Source organism: Convolutriloba macropyga, chromosome 5, assembly GCF_964194025.1.
Source record: "Convolutriloba macropyga chromosome 5, txConMacr16.3, whole genome shotgun sequence".
NCBI lineage: Eukaryota > Metazoa > Xenacoelomorpha > Acoela > Convolutidae > Convolutriloba > Convolutriloba macropyga.
The window spans coordinates 25267055-25284998 of NC_134472.1; the positions used below are offsets into that span (position 1 = coordinate 25267055).

A 17944-nucleotide genomic window follows, 5' to 3' on the forward strand; every position below is an offset into this window, starting at 1 on the left:
AAGTTATTATGTCACCTATATCACAGTTTCTACTTTTACAGTAATCCTTTAATAAGGGCATTCTTTTGGAGATTGTGTTAGCAAAACCTTTTCTCATTTCTGCATCTGAGGATATCGTGTGCGCTATAGGCATATTAGAGTCAAATATAGATTGGGTACGAAAATCTATATATCTAATGCAAGAATTAGTTTGGATTTGCTGTCCTTCTTGTAAATTGTTTACTACTGTGTTCAGTACGAAGCAACTGTTATAGTCCTCACTTTCGTTTAGTATTGTACTTGTAAATTCGGCACAGTTTTTGATATTGTATCTTTGTATAGGTTTGTCAGTTATATCACACATAGCATAACCTATTATTCCTCTATTTATCTGTATTGGGTGATTCTTTTGATTCTCCATAAATATGGGTAGAAATTCTTCAGGTTGTGGACAAAGTGTGTTCACAAAGACTAGGTCAGTTTTTGCAACGTTAATATGGGGCATGAAATATGTTCCTGGTGGAAATAAGGCTTGACTGGGGTGCTTTCGCTTGTGTAATTGTGTACTTTTCTGTTGTAGAAAGATTGGTTGAGCTATGTTTAAAGCAGTCATCTCAGTTATGTATGGGTAATATTTCTCATTGTTAAGTGAGCCGTAGCAAATTAGGTTTCTCTCAGTTTTTAATTCTACTGCGGGGATATCGAAGTGAAGTGCTTTTAAAAACAAATGACAAAAATCAATACCTATTATGTTCTGTCTCTGTTCTTTAGTAACGAATACTTTATGAGGGACTGTATATTTACCGTCAGTTTCGAAGCTAGATTGAATAGTTGTGTAGCCAAGCATTCTGATTGATGAACCAGTATATGTTTTTGAATCACAATTTGTATTTTGTAAATGCAAATTTTGTCCAAGGTTTACTAGTGCAAGGTATGTAGGATGATTGATAATAGTGCAGGTTGATCCTGGGTCAATCATGAATTCTACTTCTAAACCACTATTATTTTTAATGTCTCCGGTGGCAAAGTGATATAAGTTGAGATAAATTCTTGACTTAGTACTACTTTCTTTAGTAGCGTTCGGAGACTTCAAAAGTTTAAAGGAAAGAAGTCTGTTATAGCATTTACGTAGTCATCGTCGCCTTCAACGAAACTTATTTGATTTGGTTGTTGCTGAATATTGTTGGGTTTTGATTGTCTTTGTTGTAGATTGTTATTTCTACTTGGTGTATAGAAGCTAGCACTTTGTTGTGGCTGTTGCTGTTGTTGTGGTGATGGTGATTGTTGTTTAAGATTTGGTTCATTATTTCTATAGGTGTTTTGCTGAGGGAAGGTTTGTTCGTATGGTTGAGTGAATCTATTGCCATAACTGTTGAAAGATGTGTTTTGTGGTTGATAGTTAGGCTTGTTGAACCTAGGATTATAGTTTGAGTAGCCACCTCTTGGTTGATAGCCTTGGTTTCTAGGACCATTGAATCTTGTATTTCCTCGGTTATTCTTTCTATAATCATTAGAGAATGTTATATTTGGCCTTCTTGGTTCAACTAGTTCCTTTCTCAATTTGTTAACACTATCATCTATCTGTTTCTTTGTGCATCTAGAGATGGAATGACCATTGCTTCTGCAATAATCACAGAATCTAGTACTGTTAGGTCTACCTTTTATATTAGGGTCTCTTGGCCTAGAAGTATCTATAGCATTCACTTCGTTGCTTTTGAAAAGGCTGGTTAAATCGTTAATTTTGCTCTCGAGTGTTTTAAGTTTATCTATTCCTGTAGCTCCACTAGATTCTGTTGTTACAGAAAATGTTAAGTCTTTCACGACTAAGTGATCAACAAACTGTGTCCAAGTTATTGAAGGATTCTCAATGAGTTTCTCGTGCGCTTTGCGTTTTAAACCTTGTGGTCTTAGTCCTCTTATAGCAAAATCTATGTATTTCTGACTTCGCTGTCTTTGTTGGATTTCTTTCTCTTTCCTGATATTGTCATCACCTTCAATACTTGTTGGTATCTTTTCTGGCCAACCTTTATCAACTCCACTCTTTATTCTATGTAGATAATTTTTTATTAATTCTCCTTCTTGCCTGAATGTGTTCTCAACCTCAAGTCTAAATCTAAATTGGTCTCTACCGTCTGTAAATCTTTTTATAAATTCATCTTTTAAAGTATTCCAATCTGTAGTATCTGTGACTTCACTTTCAAACCATTCTAGTGCTGTATCAGTTAAAAGTGAGCCAAATAAGGATTGTTGCCTTTTATCATAGCTAGTTTGTGCAGCGGGTGCTGTAGGCCTAGTTCCTAGTGAAAAGAGTATTTTGTTTTCTACAGAGTTCCAAAAAGAAGTGGCATCCTGATTAGGATCATTGCCTGAAAAAGATACAAGTGAAAGATTTGGATGTGTTATGGGAGTTTCAGGTGGGGGAGTAACGGCAGGTGGAGGAGTACTACCACCAGGACTGGCCATTGTTTAAAGGACTGAAATTATTGTATTAGAAATATTAAGAACAGAGGAATAGTTTAAATCAAAATCAAAAAGGGATTTTAGTAAGAAGCCCTTTGACTAGTTAACTTACACAAGTTAATTTAATGGCTTTTCTACAATAAGTGAACAAGTTAAATTTAGGCAGGCTTCTCTGATAGTTTAAATGAACAAGTTAAATTGAGAATGCCTTTTCTATATTAAATGAACAAGTTAAATTAAGTTGCCTCTCTCTATTAAATGAACAAGTTAAATTGAAGTTGCCTCTCTGGGACCACCATTTATACTGCTGGTCCGTACATTAGATACTTAAACGACGGGGTTAATCGCGGGACCACATGTATAACTTGAGAGTTCAACCCCTAGTTCTACTCTTGGTATATAGTTAAGTATTAAAGAAAGTTAAATGCAAATATGAATTAATAAGTTATGTTAAACAGCATCAAATATGAACCGAGCATTAAGGGATAGAATAATTAAAGTTATAAGATTGAAATAGCACAGATTGAACTATTCTAAGTTAACTTATAACTTAGATAGAGTTTGAGAGATGTTAAATTATAACTTAGAGAAGTTAAGCTGAACTTACCTGATTTCCAAATTTGTGCTAAGTTAATATTTTATGACTTAGAGAGTTCTTAGTTAAGAACAAGTCACAAAATATTCTAAGTTAGAAAAATATCTCAAGTAAGCTGAGATTGAGCAAGGGAGCAATACGGGAGTATGATTTTAAATCAGAAGTTATCAGGGACCAAATTGTGCTGGTGGTTGAGCGTGCAAGCTCCTTTTATACTTGCGGACACGTGGTTCTCTAGTATCCTATTGGATAGAGATAACGAGTGTCGACAGAGTTACCAAGGTTAACTTGGTGTTATCTGTGTGGCGTGATAATATCACGTCATAGTATTTTAGTAATCTTAAAATAGTAGCTTATTCAAAACTACTTAGTAATTTGTTCACACGTTAAAATGGACTTTGTCCAAATCAAGTTTGTGCTTCACGCACTATAACGTAAATTCTCAAAATAGCACTAAGATTATCAAATAGTGTTACTGAGTGTAGCACACTTCAGTACAGATAGCTAATTTTCTGGTAAACACATAGGTCAGAATGATTGCTGCAAAGGGATTCAGCACCCAGATTGATTTGTTTCTTGTTCCTCCTTGTTTGTTGCATTTTTTTTGGTACAATCGTTTGAAATGTCCAACTATTATACAACTGTTACAGGAACGCATCATATCGGAAATTGACATTTGAGTATACTTTAAATTTTAAAATCTCGAAATGTTTTCCTGAAATTGTTTTTTTCTCTTTTTTTTACATAGCTATAAAAATCAGCATAAGTGCAGATGATGTTTTAGTTTAATACTTGCTTACCAGAGTAAATCCTAAAGGGCCTTCGTTTTTGTGTTGCTCTAAAAAAGTGTCCAGGTAGGCGTAATTAGCGACACGTTCCGAAAGTAGTTCCATACCCCATCTGAACGTCAAGTCAACAATAGCAGTAAATTGTTGATTTTTTGTGTTTATGTCGCCGATTTTAAGGAAGCGGACTGACGCTAAAACTTTCCCAGTGGACTCGACCTCTTTATTCCCGGGTGAGGTCGGTGACGAATTTTTTTGATGATTACTGTTTGATTGCATGCTAAGAAACGATAAGCTCAACATTAAAATGCTAAAGGTAATCCGATCAAATGGGTTTCATAGCCACAGAAAGCGGCAAAAAATTCCATCAATTTCGGATATTATAATGGGACTAGGGTAATACGCCAGTAATTCGGTGAAAATCCAGTAATTTTCCCTAAAATGATAACTGTTTATTAGTTATTTGTTTAATTGGATATCTGAAAATGTCGACAAATTTTAATTATAATTTCAAAAAGTAACAATTCGAGGAGATGCAACAGGAAGGAGGGTTGCGACAAAACTGCCGAAATTTGAATGACGTCAGAAGGTGTCTGCAAAAAATTGACAGCTTAACTTCAGTTTGGCTGATAAAACTTGGTGCGTTTACCTGATATAAATTCAGTCTCTAAAATAGGTTATAACAATATTTATTAATTTGAACCTGGTTAAAATATTCAGTCAAGGTATGTCAACTTCAAGATTAGAAAGTCAAAAAGAATACTAGCATGTGGTAACATATTATACAACCCAAGTGGTTAGAACCAAGTTATAAATCATACCCTGAGGGGAATAATCCACGGGAACACCACCTTATGCAGATGAACAAATATTGAAAATTAATTATTGTCCGTGTGGTGGAGGATAAGTTGCAGCAAACAGGTAAAAAGTTGAAAAGTTTGTTTGTTTTTTGAGCTATGGTAAGCAATGAGGAGTAAACAAGGAACAGGGCAGAAGTAAACAAGGGAAAGAATCCCGCGTATGCAGGGAACAAACAAACAAATAAAGGAGTGAAAAGTGAGCCCGGCCTCTTTTAAAATACCCGAAGGACTTTATCTGAAGTGGTGTATGTTTTGCCCTGTTTTGAGGGGGTAAAAGCAAAAGAGAAATACTACGTCTGTAACGCTCAATTTGTCAGACATTTTTGACTCCTATTTCTCTGTATGTAAGTAAAAAGGTAAGAAACTGGAGAAAATTTAAAAATAATTGGCGTAAAGGTCAAAAGGTCAAATCAAAGTGCAACTTTGTATTTAAAGTGATAACTTAAGGTATTTTTCTGGCTCGATTGAAAAATATTTCACATTTCCAAATTTTTCACATTACCGAAGTCATTTTCATCTTTTTCTGTCTCATTTTAAATTTTCCAAAGGTCAATATTCAATACAAAATATGAAAAACGTTAGCAATAATATTAATTTAAATTAGATTAACATTGACTAAGCAGTGTTTATTGGAAAAGTTAAACAGTTGATATTTATCATATAACAGCAATTTTCATTATTAGTGAAAATTGGTTCAAAATCAAAGGGTTAATTTCACCTCTATCGAGGTTGTTATATCCAGCGCGAAATTGTTAAATCCCTTAAAATCCTTGGGCAATATTTGGAATTCGACTTCAAACAAAGTTTAGGTTTTCTGGTCTACAAAGCAGGCTTTACGAATGTTCCCAAATAAATTTCAAAATTTAATTTTGCGCCTAACAAATTAAAGTGATCGTTTTATGGGCAAAATGTGTTAGTGTGCGGATAGGCAGGAATTCAAAAGGGTATACGAAAATTACAGGAAAAATAGCATGAAAGTACTCTGTTGTCTACGGGAAGGTTCGTTGGATAAGAAATGCCATTTATACTAGAGGGAGAAATGGAGGGGGGGGGGGGGGTGAAACAAGGGGATTTGCTAAGATTTTAATTAGGAAAACAAGAAGTTTCAGTATCGCCCGTTCTGTCACTTCATGTCAAAAACAGGAAAATGGCGAAATGTTATCCTAAATTTCCAATTCAAACCTTTTCTGATTCACAGATTTACATTTTATTTTGGTTCTAATGAATTTTTCAAAACTCACTTTTTCGAAGATATGCAATTTATAATTGATATAAGTTTAATAATTTACCACATAAACTCAAAAAACGACGGAAAAATATGAGACAAAAACGGGGGTAAACAAAAGTTGGAAGGCAATCAATTTTGAAAAACAAAAATTGAAAAGCAGGCAGCCATTGTCCACGGACAAATTACTGTTTGCAAGAGTGCACTTTTGTAAGTGGTTTAGAGTTATACAGACAATTTTTGCCCCTTTTCCGCCCAACTAATCAAACTAATAACAAATACAGTCTGTCTACCTGTCTACACTTTATAACCCTCCCTCTTTTCCCTGTTTGTATATTTTGTTCATACTCAGTTGTCCTCTATTCACACAAAGAGGTGAATAACATTGCGCACGTGGTAGTTATACCATACTGGTATACACCAAACCCTATTTTCAGGGCTCTAATTGAAATATGGGCAAATAAAATTTAAATTAATTCCACTATTTTTTGGTCACTTTGAAGTTGGAGAGAGAACTGCTAAATGGAAAATTCAACTACGAATAATAAAACTGATAAACAGCTGTTAGCAATCTTTTTATTGCCAAAGTGTTGAATTAGAAAATAGACAAAATTGAAACGAGATTCTAATTTATCCATAATTGAAAAACAATAAGTTTAAAATGAACAATAAACACAGCAGATAATTATGCTCACACAAATCTTTTTGTCTGATGCAGTTTACAGAAATAATGGATTCTTTTGTTTTCAAAATAATTTAAGGATTACATAGTACAGTGACAATTATTTGCAGCGTTGCACTGTGGAAACCAATTTTGATAATATATTTGATGCAGTTCAAATGCAAAATTATTGTTAAAGTCATATTCTATATGTCATAAAACTATTTCCTAAATCGATTGGAAGACAATCTCAACGTATTTGACAATTACAGGGAGGTTAATTTTTTTCTGTTCTAATTACAAATTCGAAATGGTAATACAAAAAGAAAGGGAACAAAAATTTTCAAAGATATAAGAAAAATATCTAAAGGGACCATGCTTTATTTGAGATGGCCCCTACGTGATATCTTAGGACAGTCTGTTTTAAATGTTTTTGTTTGTTTGATGTAGTTGAGCAAATTGGGGTGAAAATTTTGATTTTTTAAAAACCAAAAGAACGGCTGCATAAAAAATATCTGTTGTTTTGAGTAAAAATTGAAACAATTCAAATAAAAGTCATACTTAGCCAGGATATTTTCTATCACATTACTGGTCGCAGTTGTTATCTTAAGTGTAACATCATTCCGCAAAATTTAGCAGAAATACTTATGTTCATTCTCTTAAAACTGTCCTTAACCTCGCTGTAACAAACAATTTGTGTTCGGTAACAGCTCGAGCCATTTGTTTATTTGAAGGCAACTTTGATTGCTTCTAGGTAAATTAAGCAGGTATTGAAATAAGAGACACCAGATGCACGCGGATTTTTTAAGTCTTCCTTGCAGTTCTCCCTGCAGGTACATAAGTTTCAGATTTACAGAAGTTTTAAAATTTTTAGATGATAAAATCTATAATACACTTTCATCTTGTCTGATGCACAAAAACTGGATTTCCATTGATTTTTCCTAGAGTTTAAAATTACGTCAAGTTTAATTATTTAAAAGATTAACCAGACTGCTAGTTCCTTAATTGATCAGTTTATTCATATTATACCAAAAAATCAATAACTTCGAGTCACTTATTACAATTTTTTGAACACGTGTAAAAAATTTAAATTTAAATTCAAACGTTCAGTTTCAATGCATTTTTTCTAAGGGTCGCTAGATTGAATTACATATGAATTAACAGTACTTTGTCTAAGTTGCGTCACAAACCAGAAATTGGTGATATATCATAAAAAATAGAGCTCGGCCTGATCATTTAACCAAAAGAGCCTTAAACAGAATAGGTTTTCAGATTGGAACTCAATTGCTTTGAAGTTTAATTGCGCTGGTGCTCGAGATAAACAGACTTTACTGACTCTATAAATTGTTTTTATTGGTATTAACTGAAACTACTTGTTAGAAAACAACTGTGAAAAATTGCATTGGGTGGTATATGGAAAACGGAGGATAGATATTAAGAAGGAAGGCAAGAGAGAATAAAGGAAAGAAAGATTGAACAGAAAGGAAGAGTTATAAAGAGTAACAAAAACGAGAGATAGAGAGAAAGAGAGAATTTCATGCCTGCCTGCTAGCCTGCCTACTTGGGCCTTTGAATGAGTTGGGTGCCCGCATGATCAGGCGACAGGTTATAAATCAACTTCTATTCAATTCCAGGCACAGACATGTGGCGCTAGTCACAAGGTGAGAGACACACACACACACATACACACACACACACACACACACACACACACACACACACACACACACACACACACACACACACACACACACACACATACACGCACACCGCACAAACATACATTCATAAACACACACAGAGACACACACACTCACACGCACGCACACACTCACACACATATACACACATGCATACAGACAGTCTCTTTCTTACATTGTACCGGAAACGTGTGTCCTTTACCAATTTATGATTAAAAACGGACCCATGATACTAAACAACATGAAGTCAAAAATTTGACAAAAGAAAAAGGGGAATATAATTGGCTCATATAATTGGGAAATGTGTGCCCAGCGCCCTTTGCTTCTGTGAAGTCAAAAGACTTAGAGCAAAATGTAGGATCGGAAATTTACTAGAGAATCATAGAGGTTAAAAACAACGTAATTCCAAAAGCTTTAAGTAAATTTTCTAATAACGGTGATTAAAAAGTTCAAACGCAAAATTATCTTGCAAGATTGTGCGACAGATCAAAATATTCTGAGATAATGATCTCTCAAAATTTGTTTATTTTGCAAAGTATATATGACTTAGCAAAATGCGCTTGATTTGATATCATTCAAAATCAGTGCTTCTAGAGCAAAAACAAAAACAACAGAAAATATGAGATTTAAAACGAAAAAGCATTTAATCCGAAAAGTTTTTTTTACTGATAAATGATCGGGATAAAATAAAATACAACCTTTCAGATAATTATTTTAATAGGATTGCAAAATTTAAAAAAATATGCAGTTTTTGCAGAAATGGTGTTTTTAGTTTTTGTTTTTGTATTATCAATAATTTCTAATGGAAAAATAGGTGAAACTTTTTGGAGGTAAAAAAACAGTTTACATCAAGGACGCAGAAAGGCTACACAAAAAAACTTGGAAACAAATTATTTGATGAAATTGTTTTGCCAGAGAATCAATATGATGGTGTAACGTGCAATAGAAATGTTCGACCGCATACCGTAATCTGTTCTAACAAAATCAACTTCTGCACATATTCAGCTTATTGGTTTCCATTTCGTTTCATACAACAATTCTAGACGTAAATTCGGAAACATAAACTTGATTTAGGTCTTGTTGATTTCAACCGATGGATCAGCGTAAATCTATAGAACATAACATTCGTCGGTGGATCGATGACGCTTGGCAATTACACACAATTTCTGCACATATTGGTGTAAACGTTGCAATAAGTGCTCTCCGGAGAGCTGCGAAAGCTCTTACTATTTTGTCGTTACTTTTCTCATTTAACTTTTCTCACAGTAAATGTTCAAGCAAACGCATATAATCCGAATTCACTTTTCATTCGTGTGAATTAAGTTTACGTTTTCTTGCTGCTAAAATCGTTAATCTTATGAAAATTGAGAACATGAGCCTGGACCTTAGTGCCATAGTAAATCAGTGCTGAAACATTGTATTCCAATTGTATATCGTCGACCCAGTACTGTATCAGTGTATTCTAAAAGAATCTTGAGGCTGTATCTTGAGGCTGTATGTGCAGTATAAGTCGCATAGGCACTTTTTTTAAGGAAAATAGACTGTTTATCCTTGGTTCTGATTATCATGAAGATCATAGGAAAATCATAATAAAATTTGAAAATTTTGAAAAAAATTGAAATTTTGGGCGATGCACTTTTTGGGCATGAGGATGAGATCACTATCTTAAAACATTAAAAATAACATTTTAGCATTACAAAAAAACACCCATCAAAACCAGTAATTACACGCCGAATGCCTGGAACCTTCCGGTTTTAAGACTTTTATGGTTTTTATTTAAGATAGTAATAGAATTTTTAGCTCTACGAAAACGGATACAATTCTGGACTGACAATATACAAGTGGAATACAACGTTTGAGCACTGATTTACTATGGCACAAAGGTCCTTGCAGAAAAATTTCTAAAAAATATAAATATTCAGAGAAAATCAGTGAGAAAGGAGTTTTCCAAATTATTAATACAGAAGTCTGCCGGTCTTCGTTTGATTTTGATTTTGCCTTGTATCGAAACACCCTGCCAAATCAACAACTTCATACAGGCAAAAAGGAGTTATGGGCTGAAAAATATCCGGGCAACACGCTGTTATCTTCATTTGAGTTGGCAAAATGGGCTCCGATCAGATGATCCTGACAACATTGTGTGATCTGTTCACGCAATCAGATCATAGATTGAACTTTGATCAGACAGTTAAGTCTCACACTATATGCACCAGAGATTCAGCTTTACCCGGGTCGAGATTCCAGACGAATGAGACCCCCAATCCTTCTCATACGCCAACAGGGCTTTTCTGTCACTTTTTTGGAGGATGTCACTTTTTTGTCACTTTTTTGCAACGAGCGAGGGCAAAACCAAACCTGTAGCTGAAAGGGGGTCCACCTGCAGCTGAATAGCTATCCAAGGAAGCCTAACTTCCACTGAAACGAAGTCCGGACATAGCCACCTGTGGCCGAATAGTCATCCAAAGAAGCCTACCTTCCGCTGAAACCAAGTCCGGACATAGCCACCTGTGGCTGAATAGCCATCAAAAGAAGCCTACCTTCCGCTGAAACGAAGTCCGGATATAGCCACCTCTGGCTGAATAGCCACCCAAAGAAGCCCACCCTCCGCTGAAACGAAGTCTGGACATAGCCACCTGTGACTGAATAGCTACCCAAAGAAAAAATCAAATTGATAATTCTAACAAAGTGATAGCGCCTAGATCCAACAAGTTTGTAGGTTCGTCGAGCTAAAAATCTGGCTTAACGAAAAGTGCTCGATTGTTTTTGACAATGTTTAAAATATCATCCTTTAGTAAGTTAGGAAAATTAAGTAAGGCTTCAGATAGTCGAGAAAAAAGAAAGCTATAAAAGATTTTGTAACTAAAATGTCTAGATGAGTTAGGCCGTTCTTTGTTGTGTAAATATTTTTCTGTGAATGTTTCAAGTGCTACTTCCACAATCAAAGTCGTTGACAAAATGAATTGGTTCAATTCAATGGTTCAAATCAGTACGAAATGAAGTGGTTCAATTCAATTCAATGGTTCAATTCAATTCAGTTCAATACAATACGAAAAAGCTGGCTCAATAAAATACGAAAAGCATTTATAGCTCAATTTTAACAATTACATATGGAACTGACAAAGATTTATAATTTTATAAATCAAATCGTACGCGTTTGCTTCAATTTAAATCAACTTAAATTTATCTCTTCCTCAGACGAAGGCTCGGCCCATTGGAGTGATCTTCAGTTAAAGGTTCGATCGATCGGACTCCACTTCAGCTGAAGGTCTGGTCCTCTGGACCACTCCTCAGCTGAAGTTCTGGTCGCGTGGATCATCCTTCAGCCGAAGGTCCAGCCGACAGGACTGCCCCTCCTCAGCCGTAGGTACTGTTTCATGGACTGCTCTTAAGCCGTAGATACCAATTCATGGACTGTTCCCCAGCCGTAGGTAGTTAAAAATGGATGCTCCTTAGCCCTAGGTATTTAAAAACGGACTGAGATTCGGATAAGCAGTCTGTGAAGTTCGGCTGAGCAGACTTTGCTCAGACTATAAAAATGATCTGCGCAGATTAAATTCAGATTAACATTTTTTGTTTTGTAATTTTACCATGATCAGCGTAAAACATGACATGAACATAGTACTGTGCAGGGTAAAATTGCAGAAATGAAATACTATGGTTCAGCGCTGAGTTATTATGTTACCGTGATCCGGTAGTGCAGTTTACAAGTGTAATTAAGAGCACAAGTTTAAACATAGGCTGTGATCTTGAATTACACTCAAATGCAAATTTGCGTGTGCTGTCTATTAGACTGTAATGCAGAAATTTTTAAATTTCGTAAAATACGCCCTGATTTTAACAAAATTAGGTTTTCATAAGATAAATTATGATATGATTTCTGTTGCTGCAACACTCATGTTTCAATGCATTTCAGATAAATTTATTAAATTTAGTGGAAGGATCTGATCGACGAGTATGATGTAAAGCTAAAAATTTGCTGCCTAACAACAGGTTGAGGGAATTTTTCTTCATGATTTAGAGGCAAAGCTAGTAGAACACATGGATACTCGTCGTAATTTCATAGCAGCACCTGTGAACTTACAATGATCTAAAGACGGGATTCTAAGGGAACTCAAGCCAGGAATTTTTTAAAGCTTTTTTTCAAAAAAGTCAGAGCAACTTCTTAATAATTTTTACAGAAGAATTTTTCAAATAGGGTTATTTGACCAAGGGCTATTGATATAAAATTGAATAGCTTTGCGTATAAAATCAATTAGTATAAATTAGAAATGAAAAATACCCATACGTTTCATTCTGGCAGAGTTAATAAACAAATTATTGCGGTTTGTTGACATAAACAACATAACTGTCATTTATAAGAATTCAAATTAGACGGAAGAAGGAAAATAAACAAACAAGAAAGGGGAAAAATGAGATAAAGGAGCTAAAAAATGCGGTGAAATAAATACAATGCTATTATTTGCAAACAACAATAATAAGCTGTTCAGATTTTTCAGTTCAATTCCGTGAACAAACAAACAAACAGAGACAAAATTAGATAAAATGGATGTGAAAAATGGCATTTGATGAGCGATTTTCCCTCTTTTTCTCTTTCTAGTCGCAAAATTGAAGATGATTTTCGGGCTGGAGTATTGAACTAGTTGAGGGAATGTTTTCATTGGTTGTTCTGTTTTTATTCAGCCATCCCGGTTTTCTTTCTTTTTCTATCTCATTTTTCAAAATAATATTTCCATAATTTGTATTTAGCTCAATGTCACAACGTGTAATATAGCAAGCTAAAGCACTCGAAAAATCATACCAACCGCGGTGCCTTAATAAGCAATAGATATGTACGTATGTATGTACCAATATATGTATGTAATGTGTTTAAACGCGTACGTATACTAATGTTCACAAATTGTAGCTGCCGGCAGAAAATGGCCAAAAAATTGCCAGACATGAAAGCGAAAAACGTTACAACATTTGCTAATGCCTAGTGCATGCCGGCTTGCTTTCTTTCCATTTTCCGGACGAAATATTCCACAGCGCTCAGAAAACAGATGGCTAGATTTTATACCTATGTTTTGATTTAGCTGATTAGGCTTTTAACCGAAAAATACTGTAGAGATAGACTTTTGAAAAATCACAGACACCTATGTATTATTCAGTACATAATAAACTCCTCTATAGAAAAGTTGATACTTAAGCTTAATATATGACAAGGTTTCAAGCTTCGCAACTCTTTTTCCCCCAATTTTTAAATTATTTTTATATTTTCTGCGTCTGCTAAATAGGTAAAGAGCGTGTGTAAGCTGGGTACACACGTTGAATTTTTCATGAAAATTGAATAAAATTTAGGAATCTTGAGATTTGAATGTATAGCTGAAACATTGAATAATTAATTCACACCATTTTTGAGCAATATAACTATTTCAAAGGAACTTTACAGAAACGAAACCAAAATTGATGTTCTTAAGCTCTATTATTGCTTTTGCCAAAAGAATATTAGGTTTACAGGAATATATCAGGATAAATAAAAGAAGGTACAGCGACACAAATTTCTAAAAATACTAATATAAACACAGTAGTTTTAGCTAGCGCTTGCTAAAAACATGCCTTAGTCAAGGCTGGATGTCTATCTAATGTTATCTTTCAAGCTAAGAGGTAAGAGATCATCTTTTTTGATCTTAGAAGGCAAAAACTTATTTCATAAGAAGAAAAAATTTGATATAAATTCTAATTGGTAAAATCTTGGCTACTGTTCTGACAATTGCTTGAATAACCATTCGGGAAAGAGTAGCTCATTTTCTTGAAATTAAATTTTAAATTAATTGGACAAAGAAAACTTTGTTGCTAAAAAATAACAATTATCTTTTACAGTTCGGTTAGTAAAATCAACATTTTAACCTGTTTATTTATTTACTCTTCCTGGCGAAAATTATACTCCAATGCAAAATTTTAGAGCTTGATTTCTGCCATGCCTTTTCTGAAAAAATAGTTGACTGAAAGCCAACTGACTCAATTTGATACTTCGACAACAAAACGAAGCTTTATAACATCAATTTTTGATTGGATGTGGACTGTTTTCTTTTTTTACTTTTTTACTTTAAAAAAGAAAACTTTTTTTTCTTTTTTCACCTAGGCCAAATAAATTGCGCCACTGGGGACAACGAAGTGTTAGGAAAAGATATTCCAGTCGGCGACAGTTTTGCTCAAATTTGCTTGTCCTCGCCGAAATTTTCTCCAATCAGATCAGCAGCTATTTAAATGCTTTATGTGGTTTGTTTTATAGTATTTGTTTTATCTTATTTGTTTTTTTAACTATTTGGTTTTCAAGTAAGAAATGAACGCCGTTTTTAATTTTGAAAAAAAACAAGCAAAATTAATTACAGATCAATCAGGTACAAATCGCTTTTAAATTAGAAAAGATATCCTTTCAGGAGTTCTAGTCTAATAGTTCGGAATTTTTTCTTATGGCCCGAGAAACAATTACCCGCATCTCTTTTATTGTGGATAGGTATTATAAATCTTTGGGAGCATCCCAGTTCGTTTTGTTAGATATAGTGTTCAATTCTTGGAAAGTATTTTCATTGGCAGTATAGTGAGGCAACATTTTTCGTTTTCATTTTTTCCATCCATCCCTCAGCCATTTTTTGAATTTTCAACTGTTCAAAAATTTATTTCTTCCTCTTTTGCTAGACAAACAATCAAAAATTAATCCAAATTCCACGATAAACGTTTTGCTTAACTTTGAAGTCTTTCATTGAAAAAAAAAGAAAATAAAAAACATTTGATAAATAAGTGCACAAAAAAGAAAATCGACTGCTATGCACGAAAGATTTTTCAAGCTGTGGAGTAAAAATTTACTCAATTTTGAGGTTCTTGATTTTTTTGTTTGAAAAAAAAAGAAAATAAAAATCAGTTGAGAAATAAGTGCACACTCAAAAATCAGCTGATTTGCGCAAACGATTTTTCCAGCTTTGGAGTAGAGATTTTCATTTATGTTGTAACGTGTCTCCATACTTCAAGCAATTTTAGGATAACAACAGTGGTGGTAATTATTTTTTCGGGTACTTGATCGGATGCGGACCAAAACCGTTAAAAATGCATTAATAGGTTAAGAGAAAATTGTTTTTTCAACCAAGCAAAACAGCTGCATAATTTCTAAACAGAGTGCTTAAAAGACTTTAACAGTTCATCAAACAATACTGTTTCACACCATTTTGAGTCTTTGGAAACCAAATTTTGCAATGCAGATACTTTGAGAATTGCTAAGCTACCTGCCATTCGGTGTTTTAAACACTCCGAAAGAGACAGGTGCTCGCTATAATAAGAGTAGAAAAAATTTAGCAATTATTTTATCCTTTTTTCTACCTTTACATTCACTGTTTTCCCAGTTTTTATAACCGTGATTATTATTTTTTATAAAAAAATAATGCGGAAAACCAACTTTTGCTCTTATTTCTGGAGATCTCAGTTGGCACTTGAACACCATGTCCTTTATAGGAAATTGAAATTTCTTATAAATTTTCCGGATATCAGGATTAAAATTTGAATAGCAATTCTTTTCCTGTAGATTTTCTGATTTCAAGGTTATCGCAAGTTTTTCTGGCAAATAATGAAAGACACTGATGTAAGCAAAAAAAAAAGAAATTTTAATAATTGAAGAGTGCTAAATAGCATTGTTCGATTTTTTCATTAACGAAAGTTCAGTGGCCTTCAGTTTATTTTTTCTAAAGGGTAATAACCTTAAATTATTTTTTTTCAAAAAAGTTAAAACACAGCCTAATGTTCAGATCAAATAAAAAGCAAGTAAACTTTTTGTTGGAAACAAAAGAAATAAAATAAAGGCTGTTGGCTGTTGGACTTTGAACTTACTATCTTTTCTCCAGCACTTCAACCAAGAAAGTTGTCAAATGCGAACCAAATGGAAAAAACGCAGAGAATCAAGTAAAAAAACTCTGAATATATCAGCAAATCAAAAATGAATATCAAGAAAAAATTTTGAAATTGGAAAACAAAAAGTTTTCGGAATGTTTTCTGTTTCATTTTGATATCTTTCTCGGAGTAAACTCACACTAATTTAAAACCTCCTTATTCATTGTGGTAAATTAAACCTTTTGGGTTCGAGAAATTTTGACACTAACAACAGACTTCAATGGGTAAGTTCCATTGTGTCCTTTTGTTTAAAATATATTTTACAATCCTCGCCAATTTGGCGGCTAAGAAGTTTCTGCTAGTCGGGCTTTCCGTACTTGTTCATTCTGTTATTTGGGGATCAATTTAATTTCATGAGACATGCAAGAGTAATACCATAGAAACATTCTTAATATGATACAAAAAAATGGTTAAAGGGTTTGAAAACATTCTGTACTCTCTCATTTTTTAAGGTTTCAAATACATTTAAAATATATACTTGCCAATTATAGAGAAAATGGGTATGTAAACCTATGATTTATCTAGTGTCCAGAAAGAAGATCCAAAAATGGACAAACAAGCGTAAATTGGATGATGTCATTACAATAAATAATAAAAAATGCAAAAATATCAATGTTTTGGCTCAACTGATACAAAATTATCTTTTTCTCTTAAAAAAAATAAAACAGCTATTTTTTTAAAAAATCTTCTTAGCAAAATTTTTTTCAAATTTTTTCGAGAACAATTTTCGAACAGAAAAGCTTGCACTTTTGTTATTTGTAAATAACTTTCGCCAATTATCCTTCTTGTGTTTTGTTTTGTCCGGTAGCTAAACTTTGCAGTTCTTGTACATATTTCATGGCAGATTAGGTCAAAATGACACACAAAAAATATAACAGGCATAGAGACTTGCTAGATCATAAAATGACTCAAACCGTTGTAAAAACCAGAAATCAGTAGCGCTAAGTTGATTCCTTTAGGCAGCAAATGGAAAATAATGGCACAGGTTCTGCCACGCACAAGTTTTAGGCAAGGTTGGAGCCAAATTGATAAACATATAGACATTTTGCCAATCGCAAAATTCCCAATAGACACATTACACTGTTCGTTCACCTGTTAGCTCCAAATTTTCTTAAGTCACATTCCTTCTAAATCAATCTGGAACCTTCATCGTTATTTTTTGTTTTTTTTGGCATGGAAAAATGGAGACCTAAAATTTAGAGTTAATTTTAAATTGTCAACTTTTTCACGTTTTTTAACTGATCATTTGTAATATCTGAAAATAGCCGACAACTACATTGAGAAAAATTTTCTGTTGATAGCTCCTGAACTTCAAAAACAGAAAAAGTGGAAACTAAGATAGGATTTTCAGCGAAAAAAGAAAAGTATTTGTTTTCTATTAAGAACGCATTCCATATAACTTGGTTATTAAAAGCTCTTAAACAAATTATTTACTTTTCTGTGTTTTCCGAACTCGAAAAACAGTTCTTCATGTTTTTTTTATTCTATGTTTTTAAACACATAGCTATTCAACTTACACACTTATTTGAACCTTTAATGAGCAAAAACTTTTGATTCCGAATCAAAGTTTGATAACAAAGATTTGTATTAATTCATATTAATTACAAAAAAAAATATTGTTGAAAAAAAAAATTCAAGTTAATACAATTTTTGCAAGCGCCAATGATCCGTCTTGTGCTTCGTTATGTCGCACAACGGACATAAGTAGGAATAACCATTGAGCACTCTTCTATTCGCAATTGACTCGTAATTTATCGATTAA

The 17944-nt window shown here is 33.6% G+C and overlaps 1 protein-coding gene across 6 annotated transcripts in view; it reads right to left on the minus strand.

Moving 5' to 3' along the window:
- LOC142339258 (uncharacterized) overlaps window positions 1-17944 on the minus strand; it is a 129867-nt gene that overhangs the window by 71437 nt on the left and 40486 nt on the right. The window contains exons 1-2 of one of the 6 annotated variants that reach the window (XM_075389140.1): window positions 12551-13407; window positions 3835-5100 (exon numbers count right to left, since the gene is read on the minus strand). The exons of 4 other annotated variants lie outside the window; for them this stretch is intronic. In XM_075389140.1, coding sequence (XP_075245255.1) covers window positions 3835-4122 — 288 coding nt within the window. In that variant the 5' untranslated portion in view covers window positions 4123-5100; window positions 12551-13407. Of the gene's footprint in view, window positions 1-3834; window positions 5121-12550; window positions 13408-17944 lie in introns of those variants that run through there. One more of the 6 variants, XM_075389141.1, reaches the window with a different exon arrangement.